Source organism: Solea senegalensis, linkage group LG21 (genome assembly GCF_019176455.1).
Source record: "Solea senegalensis isolate Sse05_10M linkage group LG21, IFAPA_SoseM_1, whole genome shotgun sequence".
In the NCBI taxonomy this organism is placed as follows: domain Eukaryota; kingdom Metazoa; phylum Chordata; class Actinopteri; order Pleuronectiformes; family Soleidae; genus Solea; species Solea senegalensis.
In genome coordinates this window covers 14,151,924-14,169,111 of record NC_058040.1, presented here as the reverse complement: position 1 = coordinate 14,169,111, position 17,188 = coordinate 14,151,924, and the positions used below count along the sequence as shown (strand labels likewise).

General features: G+C 40.5%; 1 protein-coding gene across 1 annotated transcript in view; it reads right to left on the bottom strand.

Annotated features, from left to right (window-relative positions):
- Positions 1–17,188, bottom strand: part of LOC122758024 (poly [ADP-ribose] polymerase tankyrase-1-like) — an 83,261-nt gene that overhangs the window by 52,638 nt on the left and 13,435 nt on the right. Inside the window, exon 5 of the mRNA XM_044011806.1 lies at positions 3,910–3,946. Within this exon, the coding sequence (XP_043867741.1) occupies positions 3,910–3,946 (37 nt within the window). The remainder of the gene's footprint in view (positions 1–3,909; positions 3,947–17,188) is intronic.

Genomic DNA, 17,188 nt, shown 5'->3' with positions numbered 1-17,188 from the left:
TTCTTTTTTTTTTTTTAACTTTTGTTTTCCTCTGCTGGGCCTCTCCTTCCTTTTCTTTGTTTATAGATTTTTCACTCGATAACATCCACATCCTCTACAGTTTTCAGCCGTCCATCTCTCCCTCCCGTGCTTCTGTGTTTTTCCTCCAACTCTCCTGCAACCATTATCTGCTCTTTCTTATTTGCCTCTCACTCTCAACTCATCCAGACAGGTCCACCTTTACCCTCCTCTCCACCTTTACATCCGCTGTTCACAACTTCTCTTTCCAATAAGAAGATGCAAACAAACATCGTGAGGATTTAACAGGGTGAAGGGATTGTATGCATGTTCACACATGTCTGTCTGGTCAAGTTGTCATGGACTTGCTTCCAATCAGTTCAAACACTCCCACAAAACTCCAGGACACAGGTGATTCATTTCCATGCATTTTAATGGGAATCTTGTGAAACTGTGAACACAGTAATACAAGTATTAATATTAAACACTGGCAGTTAACAGCCGTAAATGTGAGCTGGTTTAGCGTCTGCAATTAGTTTTTCTAAAGTGAGGTATTTTCTCATAAAAATCATCCACAGTGGTTGAGAAAGGACAGAGAGTCACAAACATGTCTGAATACATGTGGATTTAAATATGTGAACAGAAAGAAAAACACATTTCTGTGAATCATTTTAAAAGGAGCTGCTTCTTAAATCCAGACTTTCATGTTATCTCAAAGCTTTACAAATAATAAATAACTTAAGCTGTGTGTTGAATCAATATTACACAACTGCTTTACCATAAAAGAAACCCCCCCAACCCTATTGAAGGCAAATTGACTTATAATGGTGTCTCCTTCATTCTAATCCCTTCACCCTGAATGCATATTTATGCACACAGTAACTTTGGAGAGTGGCTACGAGCTCTCGGGAGAAAATGTGTAAACGAAAGAGAATGAACAGTGGCGGAAACTGCAGGAATCTGGCATGGAAATTGAATTTGAGAGGACTGAAGTCGTTGCAGGTATTCACAAAGGAAACTAAAGGAAATATTTCTGAACGTTGACATATTTGGTACAGCAACAGCAAATTTGGTTTTTGGATTGCTGGTTTTACATCAGTCATTCCCACAGACGTTTTGTTTTGGTCACTAAATAAATGTGAAGAATTCATGCAAAATACATGTATGCATGAAGTGGGATTGCGATTCTTTTATCTAACAAATATCGATTGGAAACGCAATATATAGTCTTTGGTGTGATGTTATGTCACACACAAAATTAGCTCTTGTCTCAATTCATAATGTGCTGCAAGTTTGAAGTGATTCCACAAAGAAGAAGTTTGGGAAACAAGGAAATCCACCTTTAAGGAATGTTTCTGTTCAGTGAGTTGGACTCCAACATAGAGCTGCAACAACTCATCCATTAATCAATTATTAATCATTTACTAAAACAATCGCAAACTTTTCGAGTAACCATGTAGTAATTGTTCATCTTCTTAAATGTTAACAATCTTGTGGTTGGTTTTGCTCTTCTTCACCAAGGAAATAATAAAAGAGAAAATCTTTGTTTGGCGAAGAAAACACGACTTTGAGGTGTCTTTATTTTTAGTTTTAGGAAGTAATGATCAACATTTTCTTTTTCAATTTTCTGACATTTTTTTGGACCAGACACATTATCAACCAACGGAAGCAAATATTGACAATTAATAAGGGAAATAATATTAAGCTGCAGCCCTAGTCTGGCTTTGTTTATTGGACATGAGAACTGCTCACCTGTTCAGATCTGAAGCTGAACAGTGTTGTTTTCCAGGCGTGGTTTCAGAGGCCACTGCTACAAAAATCAATCAAAGCATTCATTTTAGCAGCTTTAAACTCATTGGCCTTGTTCAGACGACCAGAAATAATATACAGTGTTGTGCAAAAGTCTTAGGCCACTATGAGGTTTGTTACTGTAGTAATACTATAATGACCATACGGTATGATTTTTTCTCTATCACTTTATGGGAACAGAAAATATGGAAACATGTATGCACTTGTTTCCATATTTTCCAAAAAAAAAAAACCCAGCTTCTACGAGTTAAAGTGTCAAGTATTTAGTGTGACCCTAAATACCCTCTAACTACCCTCACACCCTTACTCTCATTACTTTTAAAGTAAATGGCGTGACAAACCTGTGTTTGTCCTACTATTCCATGCTGAGAAATATCTACCTTGAAAAAGGTCTATTACTCCAGGTTTGTTCAAGACATGCTTGAGAATTACATACGCGTTGTCTGAGTTTGTTAATATATGAGACCAAATTTTAGTCACATCATTCCAATCCATATGCCAATGATCACAGAATTTGACAGACATAAAAACAACAAACGTGGTGGTGTCCTGAGACTTTTGCACAGCACTGTATTTATTTAGATTGCTGATTCAGTTTTTAACCAAAATGCTTGTGAAAGTCTGAAGGCTTTACTCTGGCTCTTTAAATCAGATTTCAAATTGTCTTTTTGAATCACTCTGAACAATAATCATTACTTAACCAGTCTGGCTTATTCACACAGCTCTCAGAGAAAAACCTAATTATCGACTGGTTGAAGAATACAGTGCAGTGTTGAGCAGTAATGTTACTGTCATGCCCCATGCCTGTGGGAAGTGTAAATAATAAATTGTTGTGTAAAGGCCCCTGCAGAAAAAGCATTACACCAGCTCTGCTCTCTGATTTTCTTCCTGCCATACCAGGGAAGTGATCTGGGCCACAAATAAAGCAGAGGAATAACAATATTCCACAAGCTGTGAGTGGGAGTTATTTGACCAAATGCGACATAAATGACACTGGTGATGAGCCCATCAGTGGCTCAGCTGTGAGAACAGCACACTGGGTTCACAGTTCACACTTTAACAGTTTCCTGACCCCATAATACACTGGAGCACAGTGATACAGGACCAGCTGCTTCCTTCCCTGTGTGTGTGTGTGTGTTCTGTCTCTTGCATGTGGAAAAATCATAGCACTCATTTGGGATTGTGTGTGTGTGTGGGTGGCTGAGCACTCACTGCCTCCACAGCCAACAACCCCCTCACCTCCATCCAAAAAAGCACACACATGCATGTAAACACAGAGAAAAACACACGTATACATGCAAAAGACTAACATTTGAATTGTGGTTCTGGTTAAGGTTAGGGATAGGGCTTTGTTTAGACTAGGAAGCCAATGCAGAGTCTTCCATTCTAAGAAAAGCTGCATAAACCTGTGTAAATATGTGCGTGTTTGTGTCCATGATAATAAATTCACATGAAAACAGTTTACAGAGGAAAGGAATAACAATACATGAAAGAGCAATAAGAGGATGGAAATGAAGAAAAGGGAAGAAAAGAGGAGACGGATGCAAAGGAAAGAGCATAAATTAAAGTGAAGGTAAGAAGGAAAAAGGAAGAAAATACAAGAGAAAAATCAAAGCCAAGACGCAAGAGAAAAGAGGGAAGTCAAATGTGATTAAAAAAAAAAAAAACAGGAAATGAATGCCAGAGAAGCTGAGCAGGAAGAAAATCAGCAGCAAAAACAACAACAACAATAAAGGGGAGAAGATGAAGAGAAACAAGGCGCAAACGTGAGTGGATGAGAGAAGAAAGAGGGATAGTTAGGAATCAACAGTGGACACATGGGGAAAAAAAGATATGAGACAACAATGGGAGAAAAGAAGAAAGAAGGAAATGGAAAATAAGAGTATGACACAAGAGAAAAGGAGACAAGGAGATACAAGGAAATGGGAAGGAGGAAAAGGAGAGAAAAAACAGGATCAGAGGAGAGGAAAATAACCAGGGAAAAATGAGATGACAGAAGTGAAGAGGTGAAAATGGATGAGGAAAAGATATGAGGGGATGTGACAAAGCAGGAAGAAAGAGAGGAGGAAAGAAGGAAATGAAAACAAAGAGTCTGTTACTCACCTCGCCGCCTCCAGCAGCTCATCCTTCTTGTATTCACCTAGATGGTTACAGAAGATCATAGTGTCAGACAGCCGGCCGCTAACACACACCGACCACACACAGACACACATCATCGAGCAGAGAGAACAATCACACACACACACACACACACACACTACAGTGCGCACACACACACACACACACACAGACGGAATCTTCCCCAGTAGATGGATCCTTCCTATCTTTCCTCCCCCCACCCTTTCTCTGCCATTCTCGCTCAGTGCGCACCCCTCTGGCTCCGGTTGCCGTGACGATGTGTTGCCGGCAGCGACCACAGCATGTTCATTGTTTGGGTGGTGAGCGGCGGTGGCGGCGGCGGACGGACGCGCGCTCTATGCGTTCATGTGTCGGTCCATCCCTTCTCTCGCTCGCCGTGTTGGTCTCCTGTTCTCTTGGCAGCAGCTCATATTGCTAACCATCTCCCTTCATCCCCCATCATCTCTGTCCTTGTCTCTCTCACTCTCTCTCTCTCTCTTTCTCCCCCCTTCCTTTTTTCCCTGTGGGCTCAGGAGGCGCAGTTACCATAAAAAAAAAAAACACCACAACAGAAATAAACAAACCCCTCCCCCTGCCTCCCTCCCTCGCTCTCTCCTCCCCGTCTCGCTCTCTCCCGCTCTTAGCCCGCCCCCCTCGCTACTACAGTCACACCTTTCCATATGTCTTCTCCGCCTGGGAAACAAGACATGGGTGGCTTTATACACAAATGCCTTTTCAGACATGCAACGTGGAACAATGCTGGATTTATTTATTTATTTTATTATTTATTTAATGCTGTCTCCACCAAATCATTGTACGACGTCTTAGTTTTCTAGCATCCTCCTGTTGGGGAACCTAGCACAGTGGTCCAAGCACCTTAAGGGTGGAGCTGGACACACTGCGGTCTGCTGATTGGTCAACAGAGAGTCATCACTTCTGTACAACAACGGAAGAAAAGAAAAGGGCAAAAACTCAAAACATGCCAATGTTTTAATCATACCCTTGTTTTCTGACGGAGAGAGAGAATTCAAGGCTGCTTGTGTTTATTTTTTCAACAAATAGTGTCACCACTGTGACTCCTTTGGTGCATTTATTGGCAGTCGACACTGTTTGTACGAATGATGTCAGCAAAAACCTTGATGTCATGCTAGGTTTGTATCGTGCTTATGACTGACAACAGATTCAAAAACTATTAAAAATACAATTAAAAACAGCGTCAGCACCACTGTGACAATTACACGATTAATTAAGGAAACATATAAAAGGCTTTAACGATCATTAGACCTCAAGATGAGAAGACTGAGGCGACATCCAGCCATAAAATCATTCAGCTCCATATCAGTAATCTGTGTCTAAACTAACTAGGGCTGCAGTGTTTCATCGATTCTTATTTGGTTTGAGTGTTGAGTGTAATAATTAAAACAAGCTTTCGGATTTTTCAGCTTCTTAAATGTGAATATTTTGAGGACACAAACACAACAAGACATTTGAGAACACCATCATTTCCAGGTTTGAGAAACATTGATCAACATTTTTCAACATTTTCTGACATTTTACCCGCTATACAACTTCAAATCTCAAAGTGTTAATGTCACAACATTCGCCTGCCATCGTTTGCTTAGTTTCAGGAATGGATCAGAAACCATAATGGTGAAAATGTCACTCTGTGGATTTCTTTAATCAAATAGACTAAGAGTTGAAAATAACAACGCCCATAAATGGTAAGTGTACCTTTCATTCACAGCTAATCATGAAGTAACAACTGATTCATATACTGCCTCTACTTTAAATAAACCAATCATTTTAGATGAATTATGTTGTGCTATTGCTTTACCGTCAGACCCACTCATTTCAGGCTGCATTTGTGAAGCAGCTATCGTTGCTATATAAAGTTTGGGAGCTATTCGTCAAGGAGAAAGTGACATATACAACATGATATCGCTATTATCTGCAATATTAAGAGTTTGATGTCGAGTCGTCGAGTCGTGGGTGACAGACAGTTACTGCGGTTACTGCTGTAAGTGCAGTGTTCACAGAAAAATGGCATGACAAGGTCCGTCCTGGGAGGATTACCGCCGCGACTTCTACTGACGAGTGACTTGAGGGCAAATTCAGACATGGGAACCACTATGAAAAATTGGCAGCACTATTATGCAATGAAGTTTTGGATATGAGACGGGGGGCTAGAGAGGAAGGCAGGTATAAAATTGAAATAGGGAATTAAAAAAAAAAAAAAAAAAAAAATCAAAGGCAGATAGAGAGGTACATGTAATACAGATAAATGAAAGGAGGATAAGAATGATGGGCTGCATGTACGCAGAGCAGACGGAGGGCTGGGGTGGGGTGAGGAACGAAGAAGAAAGGTTACAGGGAAGGGAAAAAGGGGGGGGGGTGAGGGAGGAACAAAGGATTTGCAGATGAAAGAGAGAAGGGATGATTAGGGATCTGGAAACTGACATGCATGGATTTGACACAGTATAATTGGTGTTAGGGAGGCGAAGGCGAAAAAGTCACTCAGAGAGTGAAAGAAGTAAAGGAGAGACGGAGAGAGAGAAAGAAAAACGTGAATTAAAAAAAGGGAAACAGAAAATCATAGAGAGAAGGAGATGAGGAAAGTGAATTTGATGGTGTCGTTCTCACGTGTTGAGACAAGAATCGGTTTTTCCATTAAATGTCATGACAGACGGAGTCATTGTGGCCGTCTGCATTGTGTCATCATAAATAGTATTAATCAATGCAATCAGCTTGCTCAGCATAACATATTTGTCATATTTAATCTCCACCTTCGGCACCATTTAGTTGGGATCTTACTTTCATAAAAAATGCCAGAGAAAATGGGAAAGAAAAAGTTGCAAGAAACTCTCCTACTTCTACCACTGTCTGAAGTTCATTCAGACTTTAAACACGTCATTACACTTTAATCTCTATTGGTATAAACCCACGATGTTGGGCTCATGGACTACTGATATCCGTTATTGCTGGAATATGTGAAGCGGTCAGTGATATTGAGCATTTGTGCAGCACAAGGTTTTCTAGATATCAATGTTTTTGGGTTTTTTCTTTTAATGTCTCCCAATTTTGTGAAAAATAGTATTTAGTTTTAACAAATTAAGTATGAAAAGAAGCAAACACAACAACCTACATAAGCCTTTAAAGCTTGTGTGAGTTTTCCCAACATTGTTGACAGAAATTGACGATAAAATTAGCTCAAATGAACAAAGTGAATTGTTAATGATCGTAGGTCACGTCGTGGTGGCGCTGAGGTCCCCATTTTATTTACTGAATGAGTCATCTGGCTTTCTACCATCTCTGCTGATAGATGAAACCCTGCTTTTAAACAGAAACCCTAGACATAAAATGGTCAAAAGTTGTTTCTTCTCATTCTAGGACGAGAAGGCGGGCGTTAAACAAAACCTATCAGAGAAACCCACACGCCATTCAGGTCTCAATTTACTGCCCATTATTGAGTAAACTGTCACCTACAGAGGAAGTGGTGGTGAATGAGCAATTGACGGAGTGATTGCGGACACAGTCTCATTGTCCTCAGAGTGACAACGCGGTGACCACTGTAGCAAAACGGGGGGCACAAGGGAGTATTGATTAACACTCAAGGACACCTCCATTAAAGGCCAGGAATAAAAGCCAATTACATACAGTATGTGCTCAACTGATGAACCCAAAAGAAATTATAGTTTCGCAAAAATTATATAATCGTAGAGAAATACACTTAAGTCCCAACTATTGGTAGGTCTCATCACTTCACCATCACCAATATTTCAGGCTAATGAGACCAGGCTTCTATTCAAATGAATGGCAGGATAAATGCAACTATTCATTTTCAACTGCATGTGTAGCATCTGTGTCATAAATCCACATTTCCTTTCCATACCTAATGAATATATGATTAGGGCTGCAACAATTAACTGATTATTGATCATTTTCTAAATGATTCACCCACTTCTTTAATAGAATCATTGGTTTTAGTGGTGAATAATTGTTTTTTCTTTTTCTTTTTTAATGTGTGATACAGTATGTTGTGCTCTTTTTGCTCCTCCATGGCAAAGAATGTGTTCAAAGGATGTGTGTGTGTGTGCGCGCATGCACATATACAGTGTTGTGAGAACCATTATGGCTTACAAACAATAAAAAGCAAGGACATTTTGGGGAAACGAGGACACTTAGGCTGTGCCTCACTGTCCGTCACACCTTTAAAAGGCTGTTTATGGATTAAGACCAGGTTTCAGGGTTAGATTTAGAGTTAGGTTTGGTTTTGGGTTAGGTTGAGGGTACTTAGTTGTGCAGGTTAAGGTAAAGTAAGGAGCTAGGTGATGCATTATGTCTACGAGTGTCCTTAGTAAGACAGCTGGTCAAAAATGTGTTTGTGTCCTCTTTAGGGCCTTCCATAAACCTGTCAGGACCAGGAGTCCTCATGGAGACCAAAAAACTGGTCCAAATGAGACAAACCCTCAAGGAGGGTTATGGCTAATATTTGAATTGTGGTTAGATGTAGGTTAAGGTTCGGGATAATGCTTTTCCATTGGAAGTTCCAATGGAAGTCAATGTAATGCCCTAAGAAGAATAGATTCACAAACCTGTGTGTGTGTGTGTGTGCGTCAGAGACAATCCTGCTGACTCCAAACAGAGCAGACAAGGGCAGGTTAAAGCTCAGAACAGACTTGCTGCCTCCTGAATGATGATATGTGTGTGTGTGCGTGTGTGTGTGTGTGCACGCGTTTGTTTGTGTGCATGTAGGTCTTAGTGTCACTCTCTTGGCAGAGAGCAGTGAACGCCAGCAATCACAGTTTGAATTTCAATGGTTTATGCTTGAGAGCATGTGTGTGTGTGTGTGTGTGCATGAAGTAGCATGAGCACCTGCACAATGTGACTCCAGGGTCACGCACATGTGTCAACAAATCACACACTGTATATAGAAGTAAATTGACCATTCTGCAAGGACCTGGTAAAGCCATTACACTCACTATACCGCGTGTATGAATTGCACAAGCACAGATGATGTTGACTGACGCTGACCGGACCATGAGTCGCCTCGGTGCCCAGCTGTCCACTCGTTTCTTTGTGCGTCTGTGCTCTCGAATCAAATATCATTTAATGTAGAAGCAGTTTTTTTTTCCGCTGTTATACAACGACTACAACAACAACAACAACAACAACAACAACAACAACAACAACTACTGGCTTCGAGTCAACAGTTTCAGCAGCGGAGCAATCCACTTTTAACCTACGCAAGGTCACAACTGCTGAGGTTGTAAGTGGATCTCTGCACACTAAGGCCAATCAACAGCCGCGGAAAAACAAATAAATGGGAGGTGAAAGGAAATTAAAAAAAAGAGGGATTGGAGCCTTCGCCGACTGGCTCAGCTAAATTCACACACACTCTCATCACTTACACTCTGATTAATTGCTTTATAGGTTGCACTAAAGAGAACGGCACTGGATTAATTGTGGTTTTCAAGCCACAAACCCACCTCCCTCCTTGTAGTAAACACAAGTATGTGGACGTGTTTATATGTTTGTACTTCTCTAAACCACAAACTGAATCATTTGTACTTTAACAAGACTCAACTTATGCACGTGTCTGTGTGTGTGTGTGTGTGTGTTTGTGTGTTTCCATACACAAACATGGAACAGAAAACAAAATTAAAACATTTTTAACCTACCTAAATATGTTCTGCATTTTTTTAATGGATTTCAGTATCAAAAGTCGACGTATCGATATTGATATGGTATAAAATTGGTTTTTAATCAATACCCAGCCCTGGCACCCACAGTTTTTACCTAATTAATTTAATAAAGGGATGTTAATACCAGGTCTGAACAGAGTCCGGGTGAGTCTGACTGCTACTCCTGAGGGCTGTTAGGATCTTTCCTGGATAACGATTAAAAACCACCACAATGCTAATTGGTGATGGTATCGCCAACCTACTTAGCATGCCTGAAAAGCCACAACACATTACAAAACACTTGATAGAGAGATACTGATGATGCACACTCCCCCTCACTCCTCTGTTAAGCACAACTACGAATCAACAACAGCAACAGACAAAGTTAGCGGTGAATTAAAAGATGATATCACTCTGTTTCTTATAAGAGAGGCAGAGGAGAAACACAACCGAACACAGTCACTTCAGATACAGTCCACAAAAAACTACTCATGACCGATAATAAAAGGAAATTACGGCCGTGTTTAACCGAACATCTCCTGTGTGTCATGATGACCTTCCTCCACAACTGTAAAACTGACAATTACTGTTTTTTGTTTGTTTTCATCAGTGATTGACAAAGAATTGTGTATAAGCAGAATTTCTCTCTCTCTCTCTCCCTCAGTCCATCCCTCCCTCTCCATATGTGAGTAGGGAAGTCAACATTCAAGTCTATTAGCAGACACTATCAGTCTCCTCTTGCACAGTGGCCAACTGTCTCCACTAACTTTGTATTTTGGAGCTATGCAGCCATGTGGAAAACAAGGCAATTTCAGCTGCAGGAAAACGACTCAGGAGATGAGGTAGCCTTGGAACACACACACACATGCTCTCATACACACACAAATCACTTTTAGGGACATCACATATACTCGTGTGCACTTCCTGAGGACTTACCCTAACCTCAACCATAGCCACAGGTTGCCCAGCTCGTACCCACACGTCAACTACTGACCCATAAATTGGACAAACTGACCCCAAATGACAGATTTTAGTTAAATATCGTGTCCCAAATGCAGTCTGTGGCAGTAACACAAACACACATCGACACAGGAAATAAATAAATCTGTTTTGCTTCTTGTGGGAGGACATTTTGTGCTTTTTCTTTTGGACCGCAAGACAGCAAAACAATCATGTAGTGATCTTTAAGTGTGTGTGTGTGTGTCTACAAGAAAATTAGGTCCGGGCTCATTCATCACTGGAGACCAATCGAACAGTAGTCATCACGGTAATCAATAAGCATGTCACTGATAAGGGGATGGAAGCTACACACTTAAGCTTTGCAGACACAGAATTCATTTCCATTCTTTCACACTCAACCCCTCCGTTAGGACTGCAGGTCCTGACAAGGTCTCTCTCTCTCTCTCTCTCTCTCTCTCTCTCCCTCTCACACACACACAATCAGGTACAAGATCATTGTAGATCCTGTCATATGAAGCCATTTTACAGACTGATCATAGTTGCCTTCTACTCCTGTTTCTCAAACTCTTTCCCCCACTGTTTGTCTTCTTCTACTAATAATAACAGAGGTGCAATGCTGCCCTCCACAGAGAAAAAAATGATCCTGCCCATAGTTTTTAAGTTCTTCAACACAGTTAAAAGTTCTTTATCATCGCTGCCATTTCACTCTCTGCATTTCTTCATCCATCACACCTTAGATTTCTCCTCTCTTCTTTTAGTCAACAGCTTTCTCTCTCGCCCCTCCACTCATTTATCGACTCGCTTTATCTCGCGCCCTCTTAAATCTCCCATCATGTTCCGCGAGCCTTTGTAAATCTGCTAACCTACCACAGACTTCTCTTAAAAAGCAACAGCTTATTTTTACTCTTTATTCACAATAAAGTGGAAGTCCTTGCTGAGAGCATGCCTTTAAAAGACTCAGTATGACAGGAACACTTATTTCAAATGGAGACACTCGTGCAAACACAATTTCTACTCAAGTACCACTTATTACAAAACTTTTCTTTTATGTCACACAGCAAAAGCAAACCAGGAAACAAGAGCTCCTCAAAGATTTAGCTGAGAAGTACAAGCATGAACACTACGGCACAGGTTGGACACAGGCACCAATCCGACAGCAAATAAAATCAGATTAGTTCCAGTTCCACACATGACAAGACGACAGGGACACTATAAAAAAAGTGGCTCAGTGTATATTTTTCCTCTGTCCGTTCCTTTAATAACAGCATGTCTTTGCTGCCACACTTTCTTAAGTGGTGACAGCGTATTACCGCTGTCCGTCACCATCCTGAGGATGAAAGACGACAAGGGAGATTCTTGAAAATAAAGCTTGTTAAGAGTTGTTAAACTCTGCTGCACATTATTCAAGTTCCCCACACTTCGCCTTCATGTTAGACGATGGAGAGGATGAAGGTTCAAAAATTTAACTGGCGGCATTTACTGAGGAACACAGACCCTAGGCCCAAAGACTCAGAGGCTTCTTGTTCAAACAGCTATTAAACTGACTTTGAAAGAGACAAAGTGGGAAAGGGGAAACAAAAGTTTCAAAATGACTGTAAGGAGAGGCAAAATGAGCAGAATTAAAACTCATTAAGACCTAGAAACAACCATAACTACAAAGAGACCACAACTAACTACAGAGGCAGTCAAAACAACTCCGAAAACGCAGAAACAAAAGAAACAAACTATAAAGGCGGCTATCAGCAACTCAAAACAACTACAATAAGACTCAAAACAAATGCAGAGAGGCAACACTACTACAAAGAGATTTAAAACAAACCAACCCAGTCAAAACAAACTACAAATAGACACAAAACAGATACAAAGAGACACTAAACAACAAAGAATTACAAGATGCTTACAAATAAACACTAAATGTCAACAGAGACCCAAAACAACAACCAATAGATACAAAAAGAAAAAATCTACAAAGACACAGAAAATGACCAAATCCAACGAGTGCAAACAAGACGACATAATATTAGCTTTGCTCCTCCTTCAGTGTAAGTGACTCACGTTTATGTAGAACGTGTGTGGAGGGATCAAATCGATCTGTGAGGATAAAACCAGAGTCTTCAGAAATCTCTGAGTTTAAATCCATCTGTGTGGCCAAATGTTGACTGCGCACAGGTCATTAAGTTAAGACTAATGTTTTCTTTACTCAGTTCAGGCAATTGATCAGCATCTAATGCTGAGGAAAAATGTGAAAACCGCACTCAGAAGAATTTATAAGATGAAGCCATTGATTTTCCTTGTGCATCTGAGTTATTGCTTTAGCAAAAGTAATCGGGGTTTGTCAAGAGAAGGTCAGGAGAAAAATCTGTTTGTGTACAAAACACATTTACCAGTTTATTTAATGCTGTTTATCTATGGTTTTATGTAAAAGATATATGATATTCAAATTCAATCATAAATCCTGAGGTCCACTGTTTGAACACTGTCCCATTGTTTGAGGAATCCTGGACCTTTAACCATCTGTCTACCAGCAGATAATGGTACAGTAAAAGGTTACATAGATATTACCTTGGACTTTCTGACCTATAACAAATGTGTATCTGTCGGTGATACCACATCAAAAGGAATAAAACAAGGCAGAAGAATCGAAGGCTATCTTTACAGTGGCATTAGAGGTGTCCTAATTTTATATCTGACCTCAGAGCAAATCAATTTATACAGCGACCTGAATTACAGCCTCCACCAAGAGTCTAGCTGCAAGAAATATGGTCACAATGTCCTCTTCTGTTCCCAAGTAATGGCACTGAACAGAGTCCAGAAATGCATAAATCACAGAATATTATGAAATCACAGTTAACTTTTGGACATAAGTTGTCATTTCGTGATTTTATGCAATCAGATATCCCTGTTAAATTGCTTCCCAATGAGAGTCAGAGTTATGACAAAAATAACAAACAATGACATCGTGGGAGTTATGAAATTCCCTGCAGGGAATCCTCAACAACAACAGGAAAGCAACGAGGTCACGGCAACCTCGAACTTTGACCGCCAAAATAAGATCAGCTCTTCTTGGAGTCCAAAGAAATATCAGAGCCAAAGCTATTCGAATATATAACATCAAGCGGTTTCTGAGATAAAAGAATTGGGCTGGACAGACAGACTAGCTGAAAACATAATGCCTCTGGCTCTTGCCATCAGCGATGAAGAGACACAACATAGTGGAGTCTATTTTTTGTCAATACCAATTTAGATAAAAAATGCTGTACAAGGGTATCCTCATGTTGGAATTACCCTCCACTGGTGTGACAATAAAAACCGGCAGTTGCTTGAATGGGCAGATTTAGCACAAAGACACAACAGCTAACTCTCTGTCCAGTCACCTTCCATCCAGTCCTTCAAGCGACAACTCAGCTAATTCCACTGCACCCAAGAGGACTCCTAGAACAACGGTATAAACCATGTTAAATAAAGCTGAGTAATCGCTACCAAGGTCAAGAATAGGGAAGGTGATGATCTAATAGCTTCATTTCAACAAATTCAAATTCATATTACTGGATGCCATTTTGGCTCCTCCAACTCATTAACACTTTAACTAATTTAAAGTCTGTTTAGAGGTTCAACTTGTGCATATGGAGATCTTCTGCATATCTTGGTTGTAATTAATTATTGTTGATGTATATTGACACCTTTTTATCATATTGAAACAGTGTGGCCGTTCTCCTTCGAGCTCAGTAAACCATTTTCACCTAGAGAACTGGCACTCACTGGGTATTATCTCTTTCTCAAACCATTCTCTGTAAACCCTAGACACGGTTGTGTGAAAATCCCAGTAGATTAGCATCTTCAGTAGATAGCTGAAGGCAACTGGACTTGCTTGAGTTAGGTTTGAAGATGTTTTACCTCTTACTCCAGAGGCTTCTTCAGTTCCGCTGCAGTGCAGTTCTGAACAGAAGAAGCCTCTTAGATGAGAGGTGAAACGTCTTCAAACCTAACTCAAACAAGTCCAGTTGCCTAAAGCTAACTACTGAAGATGAGTCATCATCATTGGTGATCACTCGAACCAAGTCAGATTGTCTTCCTTCGGATGGTCTGGTCATTCGTGAGTATTCGGGTGGCTGTACGGGCCAATGTGTGATCTTCATGGACTGTTCTACTCCACAAATCTCTACTAAGAGCAATCTCCTCCCATATGTTGAGGTTGAAGCAGCACTTTCTCAGGTGGGTCTTGAGGTCGTCTTTGTATCTCTTCTTCTGCTCTCCTTGGGTGAATTGCCCTTCCGTCAGCTAGCCAAAGAGCATTTGTTTTGGGAAGCGGCTGTTTGGCATGCGTATGACGTGGCCTGTCCATCCTAACTGGTGCCGAGTGATGGATGAATGAGAACCTTCACAGGCAGTAGGTGACCAGTTTCTAAAAATACTCACACCAGCCCATTTGGCAACAACAACCATGCCATATTCAAAGTCCAACCACCACCAAAGTCCATTATTCACCATTCTGATGCTATGAACTTCAGGTGGCCATCTCCAGGGTTCGTCAATCCTGGTCCTGGGGACCCACTGCCCTGCATGTTTTAGATGTTTCCTAGCCCCAGGACCAGGACTGAGTCAGTGAGTTGCTCCAAGTGGCTCTTTAGATATTTTATACCAATAAGTCATTGTACAGGTGTCTAAAGAAACAGGCAATCTGGAACACATTTAGAAAACATAGATCTGAATAAGAATGTGTGTGATGAGTGTGTGCATGTGTGTGTTGTTGTTGTGTTGTGTTGCATGTGTGTGTGTGTATGTGTGTTTTGAGTCCAGGGCAGAGAATTGATCTCTCCGAGGCTCAGAAGCAGCTCGTCTGTGAATACCAATTAGAGGTAATTAATAGGAGCTAATGGACTCTCTCCTCACTCCTGTCTCTCATCTGTCTCTATTTATTCCCTTCAGTGTTTCTCTCTCATTTTTATTATGCAACAATAATGCATACAGGAATGAATAATCAGTTGTTTCCTTCCTTCTTTGTAATTTGTCCCCAAGCTATAGACTCTTCAGACTTTCACATCTAAAGTTGGTTTTACAGCTAGGAAATTATACAATGTGTGCTGAAGGCAAATATGGTATGTTATCTCACCATCCATGGTGAGATAACAGCCAGAGCTACTGATTGATCTATTTTGTCTTTTGGTTATTTATTAGCTGATAATATCTTAGCTCTGGGTGTTATTTACATATATAAATATGGGGGGGGGGTAAAGTAACATTTTCCAGGGTTACTCAAGGTCTGTGATTCATCATGACCACTTTACAGACTAATATGATACTAGAAATATGTTACTGTCACAGACTTGAAGAGGTAACTCAAGGCAGAGTGAGACATTTCAAGTGAGGAGCAGCGAGAGAGAGGGAGAATAGATCACAAATGTCAGAGAGGGAAAAAAAAAAGGAGAGTCTGATTGTTACAGAGATTGCGATGGATTGGAGACAGCAGGGGGCAAGAGGACAAAGCGTACGGATGATGTGACACCAGGGCTGGTGTGTGAGGGGATGAGGGGCGGATAGAGTATGTGCTGTACTTGCAAGCTCATTAAACAGCGGCGTAATTGATGAGTGAGGGGAGTAGACAAAGGAGAGATGAGGGGAGAAGAGAAATAATCGTCAAGGACATAGACAACTTGATGAAAGTGTCCTAATCACTGGTTTCCAGCCAGAGGGAGATCAATCACCAATGACAGGACAGACAGATGTAAAGAAAAATCCTTGTGGTGAACCTTTTCATTTCTCAAGTTAGCGGTTCTGGGGCTTTTTCCACATCATTACTGCATGTTTTCTGCAATTACTTACTAGCAGCCCGCTTAAGGGATACTTTGGGTTTTTGATAATGCTCTCACGTTGATACAGGAACCTTGGAAGAATCTGTTAGATGTTTGCTTGACATGAATTAATGAAGGGACCAGAAGTTGGATTTGGAGGTTAAACTGGTTCAGTGTGGATAAAAGTATGACTGCAACGAACAACTAGTCACCTAATCTTTTAAAGCAACGATTAATAGGCAACTATTTTGATCATTTTATATACCAAACAACATATCGATCAATCAATTATGAAAATAATTGTTATTGTTATTGTTATTATTATTATAAAAATACATGTAAATGATTAAATCTATCCATCTTCACTAGACCTTTTTCTAGAAAACATTGTAAATCAGACTAGAAAGGCTTTTTATAATGAAATTCCCAATTGATTACATGCATTTATGCAAATTAATCTGCCTCCTGGTGTAGTGCAATTAATAGTGTATCCTGTTTGCAATAAATTAGAGCAGCAATCTGCAGGATTTCATGGTTCTGTGCATGTAAAGCGGCAAATCTAGGAAGTAAGGTGTTCACCATGTTCAGGAAAACAAAAATTAAAAACAAATAAATTCACGCATTAGAGCAGCGTGACAGGCTTCTGGGGCTCAGTAAAAACAAATTATCTGCCATTCCTTGTCACATCTGCTGCTAAAGGAGAACAGAGTCGTTTCTAGGCGCGGCGCGTTGGACGTGGCAGAGCAGGCGCGCTAATTTATAGGTCAATATAAACTTCCATCACCGCAGACTGAGGCTGAACGCCGCACTGGCATGCAGCAGAAATGAGGAAAA